Source organism: Mercenaria mercenaria, chromosome 17 (assembly GCF_021730395.1).
Source record: "Mercenaria mercenaria strain notata chromosome 17, MADL_Memer_1, whole genome shotgun sequence".
NCBI lineage: Eukaryota > Metazoa > Mollusca > Bivalvia > Venerida > Veneridae > Mercenaria > Mercenaria mercenaria.
The window spans coordinates 59,263,517-59,290,498 of NC_069377.1; the positions used below are offsets into that span (position 1 = coordinate 59,263,517).

Here is a 26,982-nt window from a genome sequence, read left to right on the forward strand (position 1 = left end):
TTTTAAAGTCTGAACCCGTGAAGCTTTCTATATCATAAAAATTATGTCATTTTCGGATAGGAAGTATCTAAGGGTACTGATGATCTGAGTTTTAGATTTCGAGGTACGGACTGTACCTCAAGATATCTGTGTAAGGAATTGTCTAGAAGAGTGGATCCCTTTTAACTAGATATTGTTGGTAATGTACATTGTTAATTTGTTGCAAATGAAATATCAAATAAGAATTCATCACTATTGCCACCAGTATACATTATTAGTCGCAATCCAGTTGGAGGGCTTTCCACAGAACTTTTGATACAGGTCATCATGTCCCCATTTAGTTTGGCCAAAGAGCTATAAAAGTAAATAAATCGGCAACTTGAAAGGCATATAGAGCAAATCTCGCCAACATCTCGTGATAACTGAATGAGATCTTGTTTACCGGAAGTAACGTTTTCTCCGCACGCCATTTTGTATTCGAAAGCAATTATTCATCGGTAAGTTAATTATCACCGTATGACCATGCTTCTTTTGATGGCAAGAAACGTGTACTTTGTGTCTTAAGACTATTTCACATTAAACTTATGTTGTTTTAGACCCTAACATGTATTTTAAATGTAGAGTGGGCAGACCAATGCTCGGCGCATACCAACGCTCTGCGTATATCACGTTTCTCTGAGAATTTCTTAATATATATTTAAAATATCAGCTCTTGTGAGTCCCTTTTCGTTTGTTTACATCACGCGTAATTTTATCCAAGTGCGGTTCATTTCCAGTATGGTCACGTGGTCACAGTAAAGCAGACGATGCAAGGCTAAAAGCCATTCAGTTTTGTGTTCTACTCTCATTAAAACAGATTTTCTGGTAAAACATGTATTAAAAATGTAGATTGCAGGCGGAATTATGGAGAAAAAAGCATTTTTCTTTTTAATTATTTTATTTTTTTATACTTAAATAAACTATAAACCCTTATCATGGCATTTTATACGGACCAATTGTACTGCACTTTTCTGTAGCTTATGCTGTTCAAGTAATTGATATACTATGTGGACTAATGACACTTTTGAAAAGATTTCCAAAAATAATGGAAATAAATCATCAAATATCATAAGTTATTGATTTCTTGAAGTTAGACTCACAGAATTGTGATAAATTATCTTCAAATGAATTCCTTCAGATAATTGTTGTATAAAATGTGAATGCAGAATAGAGAGAGGGGTAATTTACGTACATGTTTATGTACTTAAAATAATCGGTTAATCAATACAACCTATGTCTTGTGTTAGATATTTCTTATACTTCACTTTAATGCATAAATAGTTCAAAATTACAACCTGCAGATTAATATGCCGTACACCGAGCGTTGGTATACTTCCGCATGAACCGCACTGTTCTACAAACTGACGATAAAAAGATACGGTAAGTTAATGTAAAATCAGTTTTTAGATTTAAAATATGTAGCTTTTACGCCGAGCATTGGTCTGCCCACTCTAGTTTTAAAGGTACAAATTGTAACTCCATGCTCGCCGATGTTTGTTTTTACTAAGATAATGCCAATTCACGCTCTGACTCGAGATCATGCAAGATTGCCATTCTGTGTATTTTATACTTCTTTGGTTTGGCTTTAGTATTTTCAGTTTCAGAGTGTAATTTTTGTTAACTGTTTAAAACAGAGGATAGAAAAAATTAAGTGTAAATGATATGCCATTTATTTGCAGAGTTGCTTTGAAAAAACAAAGCAGGTGTTTCATTTCAGGAAGTGGCTATTCGTACGGCCCCATCCGAATAGCCTCTCAGGCTATTCTTATGGCAGTTTGAATTACATTGTACTGAAGTCATTCCACCAATACATTTTTCAAATGATTTCTTTACTTTTTAGTCGCAAGTATTTCAGAAGTATTCTCTTTAATCCCGGGAAAAATACCATCGCAAATTCAATAAATAATAATTGCAATTTTTACCTCGAAATTGGAAGCTTTTATCAAATTCTTGCTTTTCTCGGACCGATGAATTAAAATAATAAACTTACTGTTTTTGTTAGTATTTAAGACATGGACTGTGCACGTGAAAAAAAGTTGCCATTATATTACGGTTTTTGTTTTGTAATATTTTATTAGCTCACCTGTCACAAAGTGACAAGGTGAGCTTTTGTGATCGCGCGGTGTCCGTCGTACGTGCGTCTGTGCGTGCGTCCGTCCGTAAACTTTTGCTTGTGACCACTCTAGAGGTCACATTTTTCATGATATCTTTATGAAAGTTGGTCAGAATGTTCATCTTGATAATATCTAGGTCAAGTTCGAAACTGGGTCACGTGCCATCAAAAACTAGGTCAGTAGGTCTAAAAATAGAAAATCCTTGTGACCTCTCTAGAGGCCATATATTTCACAAGATCTTCATGAAAATTGGTCAGAATGTTCAGCTTGATGATATCTAGATCAAGTTCGAAACTGGGTCCGTGCTGTCAAAAACTAGGTCAGTAGGTTTAAAAATAGAAAAACCTTGTGACCTCTCTAGAGGCCATATATTTCACAAGATCTTCATGAAAATTAGTCAGAATGTTCACCTTGATGATATCTAGGTCAGTTTCGAAAGTGGGTCACGTGCCATCAAAAACTAGGTCAGTAGGTCAAATAATAGAAAAACCTTGTGACCTCTCTAGAGGCCATATTTTTCATGGGATCTGTATGAAAGTTGGTCTGAATTTTCATCTTGATGATATCTAGGTCAAGTTCGAAACATGGTCATGTGCCTTCAAAAACTAGGTCAGTAGGTCAAATGATAGAAAAACGTTGTGACCTCTCTAAAGGCCATATATTTCTCAAGATCTTCATGAAAGTAAGTCTGAATGTTCATCTTGATGATATCTAGGTCAAGTTCAAAACTGGGTCACGTGTGGTCAAAAACTAGGTCAGTAGGTCTAAAAATAGAAAAACCTTGTGACCTCTCTAGAGGCCATATATTTCATGAGATCTTCATGAAAATTGGTCAGAATGTTCACCTTGATGATATCTAGGTCAAGTTCGAAAGTGGATCATGTGCCGTCAAAAACTAGGTCAGTAGGTCAAATAATAGAAAAACCTTGTGACCTCTCTAGAGGCCATATTTTTCATGGGATATGTATGAAAGTTGGTCTGAATATTCATCTTGATGATATCAAGGTCAAGTTCGAAAGTGGGTCAGGTGCCATCAAAAACTAGGTCACTGTGTCAAATAATAGAAAAACCTTGTGACCTCTCTAAAGGCCATATTTTTCGTGGGATCTGTATGAAAATTGGTCTGAATGTTCATCTTGATGATATCTAGGTCAAATTCGAAACAGGGTCACGTGCCGTAAAAAACTAGGTCAGTAGGTCAAATAATAAAAAAAAACTTTTGACCTCTCTAGAGGCCATACTTTTCATGGGATCTGTATGAAAGTTGGTCTGAATGTTCATCTTGATGATATCTAGGTCAAGTTTGAAACTGGGTCAGCTGTGGTCAAAAACTAGGTCAGTAGGTCTAAAATTATTAAAATCTTTTGACCTCTCTAGAGGCCATATTTTTGAATGGATCTTCATGAAAATTGATCTGAATGTTCACCTTGATGATATCTAGGTCAGTTTTGAAACTGGGTCACGTGCGGTCAAAAACTAGGCCAATAGGTATAAAAATAGAAAAACCTTGTGACCTCTCTAGAGGCCATATTTTTTATGAGATCTTCATGAAAATTAGTGAGAATGTTCACCTTGATGATGTCTAGGTAAGTTCAAAACAGGGTCACGTACCTTCGAAAACTAGGTCAATAGGTCAAATAATAGAAAAACCTTGTGACCTCTCTAGAGACCATATTTTTCAATGGATCTTCATGAAAATTGGTCAGAATTTTTATCTTGATAATATCTAGGTCAGGTTCAAAACTGGGTCACATGAGCTCAAAAACTAGGTCACTATGTCAAATAATAGAAAAAAACGACGTCATACTCAAAACTGGGTCATGTGGGAAGAGGTGAGCGATTCAGGACTATCATGGTCCTCTTGTTTATAAATAGCTCTCACTCGGGTTGGAGGCTTGTTGAATGTGAAATTTTAACAGCGTTTTTCATCGTTTTATAGATACATTGTAAAAGACAGGAAACAGAATTATTTATTATTATTTAATCCTGAGAAAAACATGATCGCAAATTTGATAATTAATGATAGTAATTAGCACTTTATTTTATCAGTCTTGTGTTTTTCTCGAGACTGAAGAATTTAGTTATTTTAACATGGATTGTGCTAATGAATTGTTGAGTTCGTTTTACTACTTGAGTAGAGAGCTATTAATTTATAAATAATTTAATATTTTCGGGATTAAAGAGCTAAAAATACTTCTGAAATACTTGCGACTGAAAAGTAAAGAAATTGGTTGAATGACTACAGTAGAATGTAATACAAAACTACTGTATGAGTAGCCACCTGCAGACTTATTTAATTCCACTATTCGTACGGGACCATATGAATAGCCACTTCCTTCATTTTAAAGTTAATGTTTCAGGACCATCTTGCTTGATGTGTTGACCAATACTAAATTCACAAAACACTTTCTTGCTATATGCACTGTGGAGTGTAGAAAACTAAAGAATGACAAAATCTCCCCTTCACAGACACAATCCTCCCTGCTCAATTTTGACCAAGGGTGACAATATCCCCCCTTCCATTTTGTTGACCCTTATGGAAATATTATAGTTTGCTGGGAACATTTGTTGCAATCATGCTGCGAATATCAGGCGAACACTTATGAAAAATAACAGCACTTTTCCTTTTTTTACCAGAGGTAAGGTAGAATAATGGATGACACAGAGAAAGATGGTAGTGACTCGGATTGGGACAGTACCCTGGATTTTACATCACAGAGGCATGTTGGTATAGGACAGCTGAAACCTGGTATAAACTTAGAAATTGAAGAAGAGTCTGCATTGTCTGATGAAAGTGATCTTGATGTGGAAGAGAACTTGCCAAATGATAAGCAAGTCATTAAAAATGGTAGGTGTTATTGCCCATGTCAGAAAATTTGTAGAATTTTATTATTATTCTATGACATTTTATACTAATCTTTAATTGAATGGCGTGCCAGTTGATGAATTATTGCCAGAGATCAGAGTGACTGAGGGTCAATTCATTTTTAACTATTAAAAACATGGAATGGTTTAGTACATGACAACAAAAATAGATTTTCACAGTTATACTTTTTAATTTTTGATTTACTAGACCAGTTGAATATAGACTGGTCATAGAGTACAAACTATGGACTTGCGATTCATGTAAGGAGGAATGTAATAATAACATCTGTCTTTTTATGTAGTAGAACTACTTACAGGATGTGCAGTACAGCATTATAATTATAAGAGGGATGGCAACTATAAAATATCAGAATCATAAAATAACAGAAATCCCTTGGCCCACTGCCAAAATCTAGGCCTTTAAGAATACCAAATTCTTGTCTTCATGCTTTGCAGATTTAAAGCCAACAGAGGACCGACCAAGAGCACCTTCACCTAACATCAGTAACCGCAGTAATCAGAAAGAAAACAATATTGTTCTTGCCCAGAAACAACAGAATATACAACATAGGCAGTCACAGCCAGTGCAGAGGTATCCTACAAACATTTTATACAGTTTAATACTTAAGGCCGCATATTTACAACAGTCAGCCATACTAACATTTGTAAAGAATTCACATACAATCTGGATCAGACTAAGCTTTCTGAGACTATTTCAAGTTTAGTTGTGACTCTGTAATTACAAATATTATAGAAAGTGAGACCTAATCCAGTGCTTTATTAGACATAACAGGAAACAACATAACAAAGAAAGGTTTATAAAGGTCACACTTCTAATGGAATATGAACAATAAACATTAATGGAATTGACCAAGGGAATGTACTCATACATACTTAGTTACTCAAACATTTGTCAGAGTAGCTTCCCTTGTATTACCAGTATTTTGTTTTACCATACCCCCACTTTTATGACAGTTTTGCTTTATAGAATATTATATAGAGAAAAATCTTGTGTGTCCATTTCCTCAATTATTGAAAGGATATGCTTAAAAGTTTCACAGATAAAGGACTTTCATGCGAAGATGGCCATAAATAATGGATATTTTCTGTGGATTATGACCCTTTCTAAATTTCACAAAATAGGCCATAGTGAAGAAATTTGGTGTGTTCAATTCCTCATACACTTTTTGAAGGAATGGATTCAGAGTTGCTCAGATGCACAGCCTTATCAGAACACAGTTTGTTTCAAACTTTTAGTTGAACATCCTTCATGTGAAGGTTGTCTTTACTAAAAACTTTGCTATTTAGAGGATGGCACAGTATGTGGGGGCATCCATGTCCAATGGACACAATTCTAGTTTTGCAATAACTTATATGCACACTGTGGTGAAAGTCACTAGAGCTGTTGTATTTCCCCCTGGTGTCATGTGCAGCTTCTGGTGTCATGTACAGCTTCTGGTGTCATATGCAGACACATTAACGATTCTGAGAAAGTTCATGTCTCAGTTACTATTCATCCCAACTGAATGTTAGTTCATATTTTGTAGTTCAGGAATTACTTGACCAAATGTTGTCAGATTCTGCATTCATTTTTGGTATTATAAAGTGACCTGATATGACAAGATTCATAACTCTTGCTTACTTTTTGGCAAAATAACGCCCCTTGTATAACTTAACTTAGAAAAAATTTGTTACAGCTTTTTTATGTAAACTAGCATTAGATGCAAGGGCTTTAAAGGGTTTAGCATTCTGTAATTAGACAGTTCTGGATAGATGGTATACTTTGTCTTTTCAGTTTTGATTGTCTGGTCTGTTTTCAGTGAAGTTTATTAAGATTTGGCAATAACATGCCAAACATAAAAAGTTTTCTGTGTAAATTTACAAACAGTTTGATTTACTAAGACAAGTTATACAGCCAGTTTTATGTGGAGTCTGGTAAGATTGTTGGGTAAAGTTAATTTCAGTAGTAATCCTTGATACTGTTGATTTGGAATGCTAGTTCTATAAATCATTTCAAGACATGCTGCTCTAACTAGAGTTAGTAAGTTGAAACAGTTGAATTATCATCAGTTAAACCATGTTTAGACATACTGTACAGGGAATGTAATATAAACAGTTACAAATATTATTATTATTTTTTATTATTATTATACCAGATTTATATAGCTCCCTTTTCATGATAAACACGTTCAAAGGCGCTTTACATATAGCAAACGCAGCCACACAGGGCGCGAAATTCATCCTCTACTAGTACAGACACAGAGCGACCTGACCAGAGGGACAGAGTGAGATAAAGCCCCCAGAACAGATAGAGAGAAATCCTTTTTAGATACATCTTGTCCGGCTAACTTAGCCTAGCTCTTTGTGAATAGACAGTCTGGTTCTTTAACATGCCCGGTGTATAGCCGTCTTTCCTGGGAGGAACCAGTACAGGCCTCTAAGTTAGGTGGGAGACACTCAAGAGCATCTCAGAAATTTTCAGTGCCTGGACTGGGATTCGAACCCCGGACCTCTGGATTGACAGTCAAGCGTGTTACCACTAGACCACCGGCCTAATATTAAGTATTAAAAATGAACTTGTTGCTTCAAAATGCAATAAAGATACTATTACAGCTAAATTGCAATTACTTTTAAACAAGCTATAAGCTACAGGTCTTTCCCTTATATGACGTACACATATCAGTGTCTTATAATTACAGAGTAGAACAGCCTGCCAATCAGCATGCACAAAAAGCAGAGACCCCGGATCCTCCACCGTATAACTTTAGAGAGGCTATATCTGGTAGGTATAGTAGTATACAAGAGAACCTGTTATAATTGTTCCCTCCATGTATGATCTCCCTCCTCGAACCCAGATATATACCTTTTTTGTTGCCAGTTTTACCCTGATTTCACATTCATCAAGCTTGAATACTATGGAATTCAATACAGATACAGCAGCTGTCTGAAAAATTTGGTTCATGTCCAAAATTTGGTTAATTTTACTTTCGATTCCTGTCCAAAATGGAAGAAAAGATTACCTGAAAGGAATCAAATTGAAAACAAAGATGGAGAGACCAAATTACAATACCCTTCAGTTTCGTTTTTCAGGTAACACAAAAATTATTTTTAAAACATCAACTAGGTGTCCTGTTACAAGTCACCATCTTCATAATTATTTTGTTTGCTTACAAAACCTCGACAAATAGGCATCACCTTGAAGTGGCCTGTCCCTAACTTTGTCCAATTTAGACAGGTTCCATTATAGTTGTAATTTATTGTTTTAGGTAAAAATAGGTCAGCAAAATTTTATGAAAAAATCCAAGTAATGTCTGATTCAAAACGAAAAACTTTAAAGAGATCTGATCACCATTTTTAGCTGATATTTTTTATTTTTTAAATTCATGTTCTGTAAGGACGAAAATTTTCCGTAGTAAAACTTTATTTAAGATATTTCCTTTTATTCTATTTTTCAGCTGATTAATACTAGAGAAAATTCAACCTACTTTAACAGATATACCTTTTATAAACTAAAACTGCTATATTTATTTAACTTATTGATTAGTTACTGTGTTCCACAAACACACACTTTATCAATAACTGAGAAATGTATAGATCTGTTAAATAGCAGAAATTATTCTATATTAGCAGGATTCAGTCTTTCTGTTAAATGTCTGCAGATATTTTGCTACAGTTTCATTTGTATGTACAGATGTTTAATACTGCAGCCTTGTTTCATCCTGAACATGACATCTTGAAAGTGTGATTTTAGCGGCTTTAACATAGAGGTTGATTTAATTGGATTTAATTGCATACTGTATAAGCACTAACTTCATGTGCATGAAATTGTTTAGCTTTGGCCAAAATGGCTTTTCCAGGGGGATATGAATAGATGAATTTCATTTTTACCTTGATTGTTAGAAACTGTTTGTGTACACCTGGAAATCCAGTGCATCAATTACTTCTGCTTTCTTTGTTTTTTAGACAGGAGACAAACCCCAGAGCCAGTAGAAAGGGGTCCACCAGGTAAAGACAAGAAAGGGACAGCATATGACCCGGCACCGAGTCCAACACCAAGGGGTATACAGAAACATCAAGGCAGCATTAAAAGTAAGTTTCAATTAATTAAATTAAAAGAAGCCGGAAACCAAACTTTCTGTGAACTTTCTTACAGTGGTTTGACTTGTTTTCAAATATGTTTCTTATTATATTGTTTTTTGTCTGTATTTTACGATTAATGCAGTGACAGATTTGTATAGTGTGATACTTGGTTGGGAAGACTAAGCGTCATTTCTCCATAGTGCAAATATAGGTTTTTTAGTGACAGTCAATACATTGCCATTTGATTGAGTTGTTTGTTATATACATAAAATATATTTGATTGAGTTGTTTGTTATATACATAAAATATATTTTTAATCACACGACAAACATTGGTTTCTGATTAGTAAGTTTCTAATCCACCGTGTCCAACGTATACGTTGCATTTACGGCGAGTACGCTACATACATGGTATATTGTACGTTCCATTACCGGCATTTCCTGTTGATTTTGTCAACATCCTATGTGGTGTGGTAAGAAAAACTACTCATTTTCATCGAAGTTCAACGTATTCAAAGAAGCGATATATTCAGTACGAGCTGCAGATGATTCAAGCTCCCCATGGTAATGCGATTTTGGTCAGTAATTCTCTAGTTTCTTCAAACATTCGAGTAAACTGACGTGTGAAGTCGGTTTCGAACTCGGACGTTCACTTTCAGGTTCATTTTCTGTCTCTTAAAAACATTCTGTTGATTTTTCATCTGTTTAACGCGAGAATAGTATAACAAGTTACAAATAGAAATATATATCATGGCATAAATTCATGTTTTATGGGAGCTTTATGCCAAAATTAGCGATGTACGCCCCATAAAACGGCGCGTCTACAGAAGTACGCCACATAAAAAGGCCGTTATATTTATAGCAACTGATTACGTATGTCTTCACTCGCATCAATTCTTTCATTTTATTTACACTTTTTAACAATTATAAACGGTTTTGGAATTACATAATGTAATAACAGTAATATTAATTATTCGGAAGATAAAATAAACATGCTTGTTTTGTATAAACAGTCCGGTATAAAATTGCCCGTTAAAGTTTTTACTTGGGAATCATGAACATTCCATATATTTTCGTAAAGTAATCTTCGGTGTCGGAACCTAAAACGAATTAAAAACTGAAAATGTATTTCACAAGTAACATATTGTCGTATTATCAGGTAGACTGCGGACAAAACGAATACTGCTAGTGTGAACATGGCCTGTAACTTCACAATCTGCCCCGCGTCTGGGGTAGGTTGTGACAGTATGCGGGGTACACTGTGCGGGGTACACCCTTACCTTTCAGTATGGTATAGCAGTATGAAAGTACATGGCATTTAACCTTAGGGAAATGCTGAATTTCATTATATATCTTATGTCGATATATCTACATGTTAACGAACTGTCAGAACACAAATGTGTTATACGTCAAAAATTACTTTTAGCGGTCAAAATCGGTATTTCAAACACAGTTTGGTTGTCCTTTTGTTTACAATGCTTGTGCTTTCCAAGAAGAGTATTTGAAAAAATGGCATTTTTTAAAAAAAATGTAAATGACGTCTAAGCTCTTCAATAAATATTATAAGTCACGTGTGGCATATTCAACAGCGTTCTCCCCTACTTATCTGATCAAACTAATAATCATCATTTCTTGTTCATTTCCTGAATGAAAAGCACTTGTTTCCAAGATAACCCTGGAAGAAATTGTCAATTTTTCTTTTAAAGTATCTAAGAAGAAAGAAAGACATATTTTCTGTTGTAAATGATTCCTGAAAGTAAAAATGAGCCACGCTATGAGAAAACCAACATATTGGCTTTCAGCATGGATCCAGACCAGCTTGCATATCCGCGCAGTCTGGTCAGTATCAATGCTGTTCGCTTTCAAAGCCTATTGCAATTAGAGAAACCATAAGCAAATAGCATGGATTCTGACCAGAATGCGCGCATGCGCAGGCTGTCTGTATCCATGCTTGTCGCAAAGCCACTGCATGTTTCTTTTCTGATGTTGGGGCTCAAATCTACAAATGAAAACAATTAAAATTCGTAAAATATGTTACATACACGTGAAATGATATAAGAATAAAATCAGTGCCAATAACATTGTGTAATACTGAGACACCACGCCATCATGTAATGTGTTTTCTACATATATGTAATTATTTTCAGGATACGATTCTTTCGTAAGCTAACGTAAACGCCCAAAAATATTGGCGAAGATTAATGAGTGTCAGGTAAATGCTTGTGGACAACTGACTGAAAATTATTATACATGATATCTAATTGTGAATGTAACTCTACAAACACAGTTATTTCATATATTTAGTCAAGTTTATTTGATAATTCGACATTAAAATTAATATTTTAAAGAGACCTTTTGCTAGGAATTTATTATAGTGGTGGGGTTTAGGTATCCTCCCCGGAAATTCCTTACAATAATGACAGTAACTGTTGCATTTTAGATATATATAACGGCCTTTTTATGTGGCGTACTTCTGTAGACGCGCCGTTTTATAGGGCGTACATCGCTTATTTTGGCATAAAGCTCCCTTTAAACATGAATTTACGCCATGATATATATTTCAAATTGTAGCTTGTGATACTATTCTCGCGTTAAACCGATGAAAAGTCAACAGAAGGATTTTAAGAGACAGAAAATGAACCTGAAAGTGAACATCCGAGTTCAAAACCGACTTCACACGCCGGTTTACTCGAATGTTTGAAGAAACTAGAAAATTACTGACCAAAAACACATTCCCATTGGGAGCTTGAATGATCTGCAGCTCGTACTGAATATATCGTTACTTTGAACACGTTGAACTTTAATGAAAATAAGTAGTTTTTTCTTACCTCACTATAAGGGATGTTGACAAAATCAACAGGAAATGCCGGTAATGGAGCGTACAATATACCATGTATGCAGCGTACCCACCGTAAATGCGACGTATACGTTGGACACGGTGTAATCACTAGAACTTTATTTAACTTACAGGTATAGGCTCGTGGGATGATTCAGATCCTGATGAACGGACTCTGCGGGAAGTTAGGTCAAAATACAGGCAGGAGAAACAGCGAGAAGAGCAAAAAATGAAAGAAGGTGAGTACTTATTCAAATGTTACATATAATGTACCAATCGTAGTCAGGCATTTGTGTAATGTAAATGAACGAAATCTTGAAAACATATCAGGGTGTACATTCATAATCCATTGCCACTTACACATCATGATTTCTATAGACATTTTGATGTGCATCATCGCATTCAAAAGTTCATTTTCGTCTTTAATTTTAATTTCACACTGGCTCAAAAGTTTCTTTTCACTGTTAGTGCGAAGTAGCATAATTTTGATATAATGCAAGAAAGTAGCTTGAAAGAGCCACATGAAAAGTTCTTTTTTTCATGAAGTTTTAGCAGCGATTTTTTTCCTTACATAAGTGGTACCGAATATCGGACCCGTTCATAATTGCAAATGGTCTTTCACAATTTTCAAATTGGGTCCTTTGGACCCATTCTCAATTGGAAAAATCTCTAAAAATAGTAGAAAAATGTAAAAAAAGCATTGAAAAACTTTAAAGAAGTTTGTTATCGACTTTTGCGAGGAAAAGCATCTGATTGATCAAGATTTGTTACGTTCGTCACCCTATATTATTGACCCTTGAACGTTATTCATAGTGCGTTTGGATACGAAACTTTAATTCATAGTACGTTTGGATACGAAACTTTAATTCATAGTGCGTTTAGGTACGAATCATTTAAATTGTTCCGATCCACAGTTGTTAATGAAACAACAAAGTATTAAAAAAATCACAATTAAGGAGGTGGGGAATTCAAAACTCTGAGAAAAACGACGCAAATTTTCACAATTTTTCTGGCTTTTACCAGACCCATTCACAATTTAAAAAAAAATCACTGTTTTGCAAATAGATCAGATGGGGAATGGCAGAGTCCTTGCTGATATTATGACATCATTTTCAATGAATAAGATTTTAATGTGTGACATTTATAAGTGGAAATGCTTATTTAACCATGATGTCAAGACTGGTAACTTGTTTCTATAATACTTTAATAAAATATCATTTAAAGCTACTGCCCCCACAGTTCAGGTAAAAATTTTCAACATTTTCATTTCCTCAAAGTTCAGCATAGAATGTTTACTGAAAAATGACTGCATTTAGAAAAATAATTAAGACTTTCCTTTTTTGTATAAATTACTGTAAATTTATGTTTGATATATACATTATACACCATTTACTTAAAACACATTGTAAAAACTCAGGTAATAGTTGTCACTTGTAAATTGTATCAGTTAGAAATCTTCAGGAAAGGTCATGTTGAATTGAAAATCTGGTTCTTTTATCATTTTAATTCTTGTTGTGTTGTAAATTAGTACTTAGTATTTTATATCTTGTTATTATTAATCACTTTGGTTTGCATGTCAAGATAGACATGATACATACAAAACCTTATTTATATCAACACTTTCTTGTTTTTTTTTCCTGCCTGGTAGTTAGGTTTCAAGTAAGAATAGTGACACTAAACATAAATTGATTTATTTAAGTACACGACCCAGGGGAACCAGAAAATAATAATGAAGTAATTGTTGAAGGTAAACTGTGTTTGAAAAAGGAACATTTATTTACTGGTGACTGGGATATATACTGTTCTTATTTGTTATGCTTTTTAACAGTAGATGCACAGGTGCTTGAAACATACTATTTTTAATGTTTTATTTGGACTATATACTATATAGACCATATAGAACATTAAAAATAGTATGTTTCAAGCACCTGTGAGTAGATATATATATTCTTGTTTGTAGCTGCTTTGCTGATTAACTTAAGTGTTGGACAGTATTTTAACTGTTTGATGATGAATTTTGATAACATTGATCCGCATCTTCTATTTCTGACTCACAAAAAAGCGCTTTATGTTTCAGAGGGTGGTTACCCGGCCTGTGCCCCCTCTAAAGTTTTAAACCCATTATTAGTGATCTTGAAATTAAAGATTTAAAATCAAATTGGAAGAAGTTTTGGTTCATGAATTGATTCTTACAAATAGAATTAATTTATACATGTATTAGGAATATGATTAATATGATGGACACATAGACAACAGAGCCTTGATGTCTTTGGAATTTCCACCTCTCTTAATAATAAAAAATCCTGACACCACATTAGTAACAGTATACAGCTTGGAATATACTAGCCAAAACTGTTTATCGGAGATTCAAAGCAAACACTATGCTTCAGTATACCGGTACACTTCTACAATTATTGAATGGTTTGCTGGTCAAGCCAAAGCTTTTCAATAAGTATTTTATTGCATGATATCAGACATACATTTCAAGAGGGTATTTTTTGCGCAAGTTTGATTTTAGTTTAGCAAACATGTGTTGTTGACCGGTCAATACAACAAATTGTTACATTTCTGATACAAAGCTCCAGTCCATGGTTCATACTATTATGAGTTGAACACTAGAGTTTGCTTGGCTAAAGTCAAAACTTCAAAAAAGAAATAATACAAATATTTATTTCTGATTTCATATAATAAAACACCTATTGAACGGATTGCCAGTCAAAAGTGAAAGCTTTAAGTATTGGCCCCTGGTTTTTGAACCTAGGGCAATAGTTTTGACTAATGACTGACAAGCCATTCAGTAAGTGTGTACTGTGAACTGGCAATTTTTATAAGGAGTCATGTAAAAGGTAAAGGTAAAGCTCTTGTTTATTATAGTGTCACCCCTATTGAAAGGGCCAGCCAATTTGGCTTATGAGACACCTTTATTGTGCTTACCAATTACCTCCCAACTCCTACCATATAATATAAGAGTTGTGTATTATTTGTTGATATACTCCTTGTACTAACAATGATGTGTAATCTGCATATTCAGCTGTCAGCCTTTGATTATTATTCTAATAAGCTTCTGCTTACATTGCTTCTGCATTTGAAATTTTACCTTTATGATCTGTGTGTTTATAGTGTACAGTAAATTCACATGATTAAAGATGTCACATAAGGAGAGAGAGCATTCCAGAGGTCATAACACTTGCTTGACAAATAGATTGTATAGTTTTTATTACATCACATCGTTCCGTGATATATGCACATTTTACTGGCCTTTAGTCATGTTAAGCATGCATTGTGACAAAGTATTAGAATAATTGCTATTCCAACAGCCGTCATTAGTTAATAATTTTGATGTTCAAGTGTAGACGTAAGTTAGAGATATTGTCATTTCAGAGGTCTAGAACTTCAAAAGTATATATTATGCAACACCAAATCAATTGAAAAATTGTAAAAAAATAGAGAAAACCTTATTGTAAATATAAAAATGTTTTAATACTTTCAGTTTTGGTATGAAATACAAGACTGTGTGTGTTTTAGTACTTCTGAATGTCTCCCACATACTTCTACAACCCTATGTATTTCATACCAAAACTGTAATTTCTTCCGTTCATATTCGGGCTTCATTAATCATAAGGCCAGTTCTCATCTAAAATAGTTGTATTTAAGGATGCCTAGCCTTTAGAAAACTTTCAGATAAAATTATTCTATCTAAAAACCATCCTTACTAGTTCAATGAATGGAGTATCACCTTAAGCGAGCTGGAGGCAAGTGATTTTGCCTTTGCGACCAGTGCAGACCAAAATCAGCCTGCACATATGTAGAGGCTGATCATAGTCTGCACTATTCGCTATTCAGTCAGTAAATTTTCACTGAACATGCCTTCTAATAATAAATGGTACTGCCCAAATTGAATGATAGACCAGTCTATTTTAGAAATTTAGCAGAGTAAAGAATAAGTACATTTTTCAGCCATCACGTAACACTTACTGCTTTTTTGATAGTTAAATAAATCTATGCCCAGCTGTGGCATCATTATATTTTTCATTATGATTGACTGTGCCTAAAAATCCTATCATGATTAATCCTCCTTCACCTCTCATTCATGTAGAGAAGTTGTCAGTTGCTTGCAGAGAACAGGTTTATTCTGTTAAGGAAACCGCAAATGCGGGATTGTTTTTCTGACTAAAATAATGTTCAGACCCCATTAACCACAAAAACAAAAAAAATGCCACCCTAACATCTGTTTCAAAAATGTGTTGATTTATATCAGCTGTACATGTTACATATGTTTAACAATTGTGAAACATGTGGATTTTTTTCTTCCTATTGAAATCTTACTGTAACATTTGAATGTTGGCCTGTTCGTATATGTTTATTTATTGAAAGTAAAAAGAGAATAAGAAAAGCTCAACATTGTTAATAACAACAGTAAGTTTAAATTAGAAAATAGTCCATTTTGTTTAAAGATTTTATGCTCCATTTTCATTTTTAGCTCACTTGTCACAAAAAGACAGGGTGAGCTTTTGTGATCGTGCAGCGTCCGTCGTCCATCCATCCGTGCGTGCGTCCGTCCGTAAACTTTTGTTTGTGACCGCTCTAGAGGTCACATTTTTCATGGGATCTTTATGAAAGTTAGTCAGAATGTTCACCTTGATGATATCTAGGTCAAGTTCGAAACTGGGTCAACTGCAGTCCAAAACTAGGTCAGTAGGTCTAAAAATAGAAAAACCTTGTGACCTCTCTAGAGGCCATATTTTTCATGGGATCTGTATGAAAGTTGGTCTGAATGTTCATCTTGATGATATCTAGTTCAGGTTCGAAACTGGATGAGCTGCGGTCAAAAACTAGGTCAGTAGGTCTAAAAATAGAAAAACCTTGTGACCTCTCTGGAGGCCATACTTTTGAATGGATCTTCATGAAAATTGGTCAGAATGTTTATCTTGATGATGTCTACGTCAAGTTCGAAACTGAGACACATGCCATTAAAAACTAGGTCAGTAGGTCAGATAATAAAAAAAACTTGTGACCTCTCTAGAGGCCATATTTTTGAATGGATCTTCATGAATATTGGTCAGAATATTCACCTTGATGATATCTAGGTCAAGTTCGGATCTGTATGAAAGTTGGTCTGAATGTTCATCTTGATGATATCTAGGTCAAGTTCGATACTGGGTCAACTGCGATCAAAAACTATGTCAGTAGGTCTAAAAATACAAAAACCTTTGACCTCTCTGGAGGCCATATTTTTCAATGGATCTTCATGAACATTGGTCTGAATGTTCCCCTGATGATATCTAGGTAAAGTTTGGAACTGGGTCGCGTGCAGTCAAAAACTAGGTCAGTAGGTATAAAAATAGAAAAACCTTGTGACCTCTCTAGAGGCCATAGTTTTTATGAGATCTTCATGAAAATTGGTGAGAATGTTCACCTTGATGATATCTAGGTCAAGTTCAAAACTGGGTCACGTGCCGTCAAAAACTAGGTCATTAGGTCAAATAATAGAAAAACCATGTGACCTCTCTAGAGGCCATATTTTTCAATGGATCCTCATGAAAATTGGTCAGAATTTTTATCCTGATGATATCTAGGTCAAGTTTAAAACTGGGTCACACGAGCTCAAAAACTAGGTCACTATGTCAAATAATAGAAAAAACGACGTCATACTCAGTTCAAAGCTGGATCATGTGGGGACAGGTGAGCGATTTTCAGGACCATCATGGTCCTCTTGTTTATAGGTGTCATTAATTGCTTTTTTCGTTTTTGGCTGTTCTGATCATTAGCATTAGACATCTTTCCAATTAGCATTATATATTTATGGTTTTACATCCTACACATACCGATTGGTATAATACCAGTAGCTCAGTGGGTAGAGCATAAGCTTGGAAAGAGGTGGCAAGTTTGATTCCTGGACAAGACATATATGTTGCCCTTGATTATTTCGCAGAAGATGGGTGTGCCTAAGATCATTTGTCTTTCACTTGTGATATATGCCGGGAAATTATCATTTACTTTAACAGGATTGGTCAGTTCTGGTGCAGAATCCAAAAACACTAGCAGGCTTGGTTAACTGACAGCTGTTACAAAATTGAATTCTTGTTGAAAAATAATGGTGTTAAATTCAGTCAAATGCTGCAGAGGTTATATAGATACAGTATCATATTTTTCTGATGTAATTTTCAGAAACATCTGTTGCTGAGGATGCACCTCAGACAGCTAGGTCAGAAACTACCTGGAGAAGCTGGAAGTTTGGCAAGAAAAACAAAGGGCCAAAGAATAATACTCAGTCACAGGTAGGAAATTTAGATTAGAACATTGAATGAAAATCCCAACTGCATAAATTTACTAGCTCACTCAGCCTTGTTGTCATGGTCAAAGAATGTGAAATAAATAGAATTTACAGGTTCATGCTTGTAAAGCATTGTGAAAATATCTGGTAACTTAATGACTCACTTGTATACTGAGTTTGGAGACCAGTCTCCATAATGCATTATTCGTGTCCTATTCTGAATTTTTTCGCAGGGGAGCAGAACCCCAATAAACCCTTACCCCACTGAACCCACATCAGCAGGAGTTAGACTCACCATCCCATGCTCATGTTGGTGCAAAACATAGAAAAATGTCTCTGGTTGACAAATAACTCTTAAATCCACAAAACAATACCAAGTCTCATTTTCCTCAGTCAAATTTAGAATTAGCCTACGAGGTATTGTGACTTTTGTCATCAATTTGAAACTATGCAAACTTATTAATCATTATTAAGTTAGTTTGTAGGCAAAGAGCCATAACTTTGACATGCATTTTGACAGAATAATGGCTCTTCATTTACTGTTTTGGTTAAAGTTTCTGTTTAGGTCCATTTTCATGAATACTGTATTGAACTAAGTTCCACATTTGTTTATTATCATAAGGTTTTTAAATATATGAAACTTCAAGCCCAAGTTTATTATCATTAGATTAGTAAGAAGGCAATGAACTATAACTTATTTCTTGCATATTACTTTATTTTAAGCACTAACAGACAAGCATTGACACCTGATGGTGGGGCTATCATTTATATTTTCTTTGTTTTTTACTTTACAGAACTTTCAACATTATTCAGTTAAATACCGGTTTGTTGTTTCTTTGCTCTGAATTCATAATTTAGATAAGAGTTCCTACTTGGACAAATATTTCAACCATATCCTGTGGTCTTCATTAGCTGACTGATGTCATTGTTGGAAGTCACATGACATTATCTAGTCACATGACAGTGTACTATATTATTATTTCAGGCATCTGCTGCCCAGGCAACACCAAGGACTCGCGAGCCTCCACAGCAAAGTTCAAGGTCACAGCCACATGCTGCACAAGGAGGCACTGTCACACAGAGAGCAGAGGTGACCTCTCCAACCATGGTTGAAGTATATGACCAAAGGTATGTCAATGAAAATAGAATCAATGAAAAAATATCAAGACTTGAAAACACTAAAAAAAATTTGTGTGTTGTTTAATTACCACAGATTGTGATGAAACTTTGTATAAAGCTTGTAGTTTAGGTACAGGCAGTTATGCAAAATTTCATTTCAGCAGTATTGATTTAATACAAATTATATGACAAGTCAAATAGAGCTGTATTTCACAAAAAGAAACTAAATGACAAACATCAAAATTTGTATTATGCTAGAATTCTGATTACGTATTTTGCCTGTAACTAGACTACTTTCTGCATTTAATTTATTGTTAATGACCCAGAAAGTTCTATGTTTTAAATGAGTTCATAGTCATTTTAGCTAAAATTAAACAAAAAAAACAAAAACAAAAAAATGTCTCTTGTGATCCATGTCAGGCAAAATCAACTGGAGAAAATTACAATGTCCCAGACAAAGTTTCTATAATAACGTCATTATATTACAGGTACAGTACAAGTCCACCAATGCCACAGGTCCAGTATGTTCCATACCCCGCCACTGCAGTGGCTGCCCCTGCTGTGCAGAAAGAAGAAGAGCTCCTAGAGGACCCTCCTAGACTCTTTATGAAAGATGAAGACACTGGAAGGTATTGATTAAAGAAATAAAATAACACTCTGTGGCCGTGAGGTTAAGGTCATTGACTTCGGATCACTTGCCACTCACCACTGTGACTTTAAAACTCCATTAGGACATGTCATTAATGGGTGGAACTATCCAGCTGGCTTGTTGAAAATATTGCTCACCTGTATCTGAAATAACCCTGCACCCTCTGGAAATTATTACACCTGACGTATAACAATCCATCTTGTATAGATAGTGTTAAAACACAGTCTTGCTATAAATTATTTCTTAAATAAAAACAGTAGTAATTTGTATCTGAAAACAGGTAATCCGTGCAGTCTAATCATGATCTGCACTGTTCGCCATTAAGTCAGTGTCTTTTTGGTAAGCACCCCTTTTAACAGTTAATGGTACTGTCCATATTGAAAGATAGATAAGTTCATTATAGAAATTCAGCAGGGTAAGGGTTAAAAGCAGGACATTTCATGATTACCACTGTTTGAATGTCTCATGGTTTTCTTTCTTTGCAGATATGTGTACTACTTTGGACATGGTAACCTACGGTATTATGAAGTAAATGAAGAATTTGAAGAGGCCAGTTTACCACCAGTTGCTGACAAGTGAGTACTATTTTTAATAACCCATTTATAAGGAATTTGTTTCTACTTCGATTTTTCAGCTAATTACAAAACAGCAACTGTTTGTGCCAAACATTTTGGCCAGTTTTATTCAAGTTTTAGGTTGCATGTACATATTGATTCCTGTAAATTCTAGTAAACTCAAGAAGTCATTTAATTTATTATTTCCGTTTCTCTTTTCAGGGTGGATAGGGTAGTCCAGAGAGTGTGGCAAGAAATATTTGCAATACTACGTATAATTCTAAGCATTGTGATCTGGTTTTTCGTTGAACTTTCCCGATTTCTTGCCAAACATATCTTCCAGCCACTAATTGTTGGAATATTTGTGACATTGGGTGACTTTGTTGTGAAACCGTTTCTTTCAGCAATGTTTAACGGCTTCGTCCAACCGGGGAGTATATTCTTTTGGAATGTTTTTGTGGGAATGCGACACATGTTTTCACCATTTGGAGATATACTGAGAAAAGTGCTTGAACAGTTTGCGATGTTGTTCCGCTCGATCAGGTTGTTCGACATCACATGGGTGTCAGGAAGAGACACAGTGCCACATTTACAGCCACATGTTATGCAGACAGTGTGAACAGTGCAGCAGTCTCTCAAAATAGAAAGGCAGCTGATAGGAAAGTTCTTTACATTGGACATATTTAGTGTCCCTTTTATTTCGCAATTCGATAGACAAAAAGAAACCAGTCGTATTCATAATGTTTAGAATTTACAGTTTGCAACTGATTAAATAGAGGTAGGTAATGTAGCTTGATGTTCACAACTGTTATCTAGAGTCACTCAGTTTGCAAATATAGGCTGAAATGAACCATTTGGAATATTATCTGTTCTGCAGTTATGAGAATTGTTAAGAATGTGCAAAGGTTGTGCTTAAAGTAGAAATATTTTTGCTTTCAATTGTAGAGAATCTATATTTATTGTTTTACAAAGTTATTTATTTTGACCAATAATTTGATGTCAGATTATTGTTAGTTGTGATAGTAAATTAAGATCTCCCAGTATAAATATAGAGCATGGTTACATGAGCCGTGCCATGGGAAAACCAACATAGTGGGTATGCGACCAGCATGGATCCAGACCAGCCTGCGCATCCGCGCAGTCTGGTCAGGCTCCATGCTGTTCGCTTTTAAAGCCTATTGGAATTGGAGAAACTATTAGCGAACAGCATGGATCCTGACCAGACTGCGCGGATGCGCAGTCTGGTCTGGATCCATGCTGGTCGCATACCCACTATGTTGGTTTTCTCATGGCAAGGCTCACATTATTGCTTTAGATTATGTTGTGCTGAGAGTTATTTCAAGTTTACTGGTTGTTTATTATGTATTTACTCAGTTGCCAATCTGATTTTAATGTCATAGTAAATAGTTGAGATCAGAAATAGTAAGGGATTAGATCACTGGCTTCAGTATATCCTGTGTGGGGAAAATATTTGCCATTGACTGTTCCAGGGCTGTTTAAGTGAAATTATTAGTTGTAGTAGATATCAGTTAGCATTAGATAATCTGTGAGTGCCTTTGGATAATGCATGTAACTTTACAGTGCAATTAAATGAATTCCAAATAAACATTTTGAATTTGCACATAAGGGATAGGTTAAGAAGCAAGGTTCGTAGTAATATACAGCTAGGCCAGGCCTTTAATGGCATATACATATCAACCAAAAATTAATTCACAAAAATCCACTCTTGAGAGTATTGTACTACTTTAATTCTTACAACTTCATTTTTATCCACATACACAATCAAGAATCACTAAATTTTACTAATTAATTCAGGGGAAAATACTGTCTGGAAATTGCTTGTCAGATGAATGAAGATGTCATGTGCTGTAAACACCCCTTTGTTAAAGATTTGGTGCTTTTAAAATAGAGTATGATACAAGTATAAAGTTTCTTGACTTGTGTGAAGTTGCATGACTGGATATGGTGATGTTATTATTACTTATGTTATCAAATTATTGTTCTATCTGCAAATTTTGTTCCTGTTTTATATTGTTAAGAAGGTCAGTAGGAGATGATATTCTCTCTTAAGTGTATAATAGTAGATTTAAGCTGTACTGAATTTGTGATATATATCTTTAGTAGGAATACAACAGTTCAGAATGTGTTTATTGGTACTTGTTATTTCTATTAATATGTTATTTCTATTTCTACTATTTTGTTATGTCTCTGATATTATTTCTGTTATGTTACTTCTGTTACATTTTATCTGATATATTCCTGCCTCTGTTCCATTTATAGATAATCAATTTTTCTTGTGTTTTTACGAAAATTTTAATTATTGTTTTTAATCACTTATTTTCAATCACAGAGATTATATTGATTTTTTAGTCCTTGTTAATCAAAATTTTACAATTATTTTATATCTTATATAATTATTTAATGAAATTTGCTCATATTGATCAAAAGTAGCTGTTTAGTAGCTAGAACAAACCTAATTGGCATTTACAGTATATTGTGAAATCATTAATATTCATGAGGGACTACTTTTCTTGGTTGCTTCAATCCACAAAATTAAATCCCCATGAACCAATGAAAAATCTTACAGTCCACAAATTTATATCCTCACGAAATAGCCCTTTTGCCCAAACCACAAAATTTTGTTCCTCCAAAATTAATGATTTCACAGTATTAGAGATAATTAAGGAATAAAAGATGACTTAAATTTTAGTTTTTGCTAGAATGTAGATTTTCCTTGTACATCTAGGTCCGTTTTTTCTGTAAGTATTTGTCCAAGTTTGTGGATCAAACTATTGTGCAACCGCTATACAGTAAACATGACTGGGAAGACAAAGTAGTGGTTGTTGTTCTCAGGCTGATAAGTCTCAAGAGGTTGATTAAGTATGAAGTTAGAAATTGGAAAGAAAACACTGTTGAATCGTTATGATGTGAATTAGAAGGGACCAAGTGCTTTATTTACAGATAACGGAATTGGACATGAAGATGATAAATTTTGCTTGTGTTTTTGGCGCAGTACTCAAAAGTTCCTCAAAGTAGCCAGAATTTATAAATAAGTGAGTTGAAGGTACCGAGTTTCAATTGTATACGTCTTTATAGAGAGGTGTCCTTTTGGAAGTGTCATTAATGGGAGGGGTTGCTAACAACAGGTGTCGTTAATGGGAGGAGTCATTAACCGATTTATGATTCAGTCTAGATGTCAAGTTTTCATACAATTTTAAATGCTTGGATTGAGTACAATTAAACTTTGCGTAAATGTTTAAAAATGGGAAAACGCAGTTAGAAATTTAAATATTAAGATATTGTACTGTGTAAATTTGCAGAAGTTGTGAACTTAGAATCATACATTATTTCATTCTATTACTATTTCTTGTATTATTGAAACTGTTTCTAATCTTGGTTACAGAATTTGAGCTCAGAAAGTTCTTACTACCACTGTTAAAGACAGTGGCCTTGGTTCATTTGCACTACCTAACTTAACAATTGCAATTTCTGTCAGCTTTGACATTCCTTTCTTTGCAGTGCTCATGTTGTCCTTTTGCATTTCTACTGTTGTGTTAGCCTTTACCCTGCTAAATTTCTATAATGAACTTGTCCATCTTTCAATTTGGACAGTACCATTAACTGTTAAAAGGGGTGCTTTACAAAAAGATACTGACTGAATGGCAAACAATGCAGATGATCTACACTGGCCGCAAAGGCAGAAACAATCATGTCCAGCATGATAAGGGTTAAGTTTGAAAACTTCAAATGTATAAATATTACCTTGCTAGACATGCAATATAGTTAATAAACATTGGATTGCAGGTTTAACCTTTAGCTTGCAGGTGGCAGGTGATTTTGACTTTGAACCAGTGCAGACCATGCTCGCCTGCAAGTCCTTGCAAGCTGATCATGGTCTGCATTGTTCTCTGTTTCAGTCAGTAAATTTTCAATGAACACCACTTTGATAAACAAGTGGTACTGCCCAAATTGAATGATGGACCAATTCATTTTAGAGATTTAGCTGGATAAAGTTGAAGACCTTATTTATTTAGGATACTTGTCAGCAAGTTCTTATATTAGTAGAAAATGAAACAACAAATGAGCCGTGCCATGGGAAAACCAACATAGTGGCTTTGCGACCAGCATGGATCCAGACCAGCCTGCGCATCTGCGCAGTCTGGTCAGGCTCCATGCTGTTCGCTTTTAAAGCCTACTGGAATTGGAGAAACTGTTAGCGAACAGCATGGATCCTGACCAGACTGCGCGGATGCGCAGGCTGGTCTGGATCAATGCTGGTCGCAAACCCACAATGTTGGTTTTCTCATGGCACGGCTCAAATATTAATTCATTTTTTGTCATCCAAATAGCAAAATGGATTTCCTTGTGCAATGCCCGTGCAATTTGTGTTATCCAGTATATTACTGGATGTGTGGCAGCCTTATGTTTTGGTCATTCAAGAGAGTTTTTAATGCCTCTAAATATTTATCAATGTTGTTAAGTCCGTCCAAATTTTTTATTCAGACCTTTGTTTATACATGCAATTGACTGTATATTTGTGATTGAAGGCCTATATGGGACTATTGTCTTTGTAGTTTATGTGTTTACATATATATTGTTACGTAAATGAAATATTTACACTTGTACTATTGTTGCATGTCCATAAATTTATAATTTACATGCATCTTGTTAGTTATTTATTAGAAATAAATGAAGGTAATCACAAACAATATATATTTTCTCTTATTTTCAGTGTACTTTACCGCAAAGTGATATGTTCCTTTTACTTAACGGACATAGATTCCATATGGCATTGAATGTAACACATAAAATATGCCTGATAAATTAGGCTGGTTTAGTTTGAACACTCTCTGTTTACTACCATATTTACAATTAAGGTTTCATTTTATTGTCCAGAGGGCAATTTTATTAAAGACTAGCCAGTGCCTATATAAAATTATATATAAATAATGAACCAATTATTCATGAAAGCAGTTCTGTTTATGACTAAAATGACAATATACGACATGCGAATTTAAAAAGAGTTAGGCAGTGTTGTGTCATATATATCTTATTTATATAACTTCTATAGAAACTTAGTTATTAGCACCATATAACCTATACTGTGTTGGTGCGCCGTAAAACCCAAATAAATAAATAAATAGTTATTAGCAAAGATAATATTATCTTACTTTAATATAAGCCCAGGGGCATACTGTATATTGCACTAACACCGGACATAGATACTTTACTACATTTAGAAATAAGTTCCTATTCAACTGTATAACTACACCATGAAAGTTTATTTAAAGCTTTTCATTAACCAAAGCCCAACTAGATAAATATTCATGCTGAGTCAAGCTTAGGGCTAACAGTCTGTTTAATGACAGAACATCAGATGTGCATGACAATTTTTGTTTGATCGCATACGTGGTTGCTTTGACCAATATTCCTCTTCTGAGGAAATTCTGTGTTTCTAGTATATTCCTACCAAGAATCACTGCTGTAAGCTTGAAATACAGACTGGTGCTGGTGTAGAATTTTTTCATGTTCGGTCGTGGGTTTTGGATTCAACAGTGCCCTGGGGCCTTTCTGTAACATCTAAGATCGGACGTCGTTTGTATGACTTAAATTTTTTCGTTATGACTTAAAACTGTGAAAAACACCCAATCTTTAAATGTTAATCATCTTTCATCATATAAATATTTTTATGCCCCACCCCACTCCGATGTCGAAGACCTTGGAGGCATTAAGTGCTTGAACTGTCCGTCTCTCTGTCCGCCTGTCATATTTTCCTGTAAACTCAGTCTCCATACAGCTTACATTTAACTGAAATTACATCATCCACATGAAGTGGACATGACGCTCATATTTTCGGGACTTTAATGGTCGGCTTTCTTTTTTAGTTTTGGCCCTTTTATGACTGTAATATTACCACGACGTCAGAACGTTGTAAACTTGACTCCTACTACAGTTTCCAACCAACTGAAATGAAACTCTGTATTACCATCAACATAAAACAGACATGCATATGTAGTCGGGACTTTCTTTTTTGGTTATTTTTAGGAGTAATGACCCTTTTTGGACTCTGAATTTGTACCCAACTTTTCTTACAGTTTCCATCCTAATGAAATGAAAGTTGGTAGATATCAGCATCATGAAACGGACTTTCATATTTTATTAGGATAGATATTCTTGTCCGTTCATTTTCTAGTCATGGCCTCTGACAAGCATTTTCAGGGGACATGTGCCATACAATTGTTGATCACACATTTTACCTTGTTAATGTACTCGGCCCTAACATTGAACCAAGGATTTCCGTTATCTTGATGTGCACTGAAATTTTTCACTGACGTCATCATTTAGCAAACAGTACTTCTGACTGAAATTCATTTTCAACGATTATCAGTTTAAAGTAAACATTTTTATCACCTTATCTTAAAGTAATGATTAGGGCGTAAGTACACACAGGTATGCATAGTCATTCAATGTAAT

The 26,982-nt window shown here is 34.7% G+C and overlaps 1 protein-coding gene across 2 annotated transcripts; it reads left to right on the top strand.

The window, feature by feature from the left end:
• The first annotated feature begins 335 nt into the window (after positions 1-335).
• LOC123536070 (uncharacterized) lies at positions 336-25,217 on the top strand. 2 transcript variants are annotated; one of them, XM_053528300.1, is made up of 12 exons: positions 336-476; positions 4,770-4,980; positions 5,454-5,589; positions 7,697-7,779; positions 8,961-9,086; positions 12,047-12,151; positions 13,612-13,659; positions 18,081-18,190; positions 19,172-19,314; positions 19,794-19,934; positions 20,440-20,529; positions 20,731-25,217. In XM_053528300.1, the coding sequence occupies exons 2-12, from the start codon at positions 4,785-4,787 to the stop codon at positions 21,125-21,127; spliced, it is 1,575 nt and encodes a 524-aa protein (XP_053384275.1). In that variant the 5' UTR covers positions 336-476; positions 4,770-4,784; the 3' UTR covers positions 21,128-25,217. The 2 variants fall into 2 exon arrangements, with proteins under 2 accessions (XP_053384275.1, XP_053384276.1); XM_053528301.1 differs by lacking the exon at positions 13,612-13,659 and having other exon boundaries at positions 338-476.
• Positions 25,218-26,982: the final 1,765 nt, after the last annotated feature.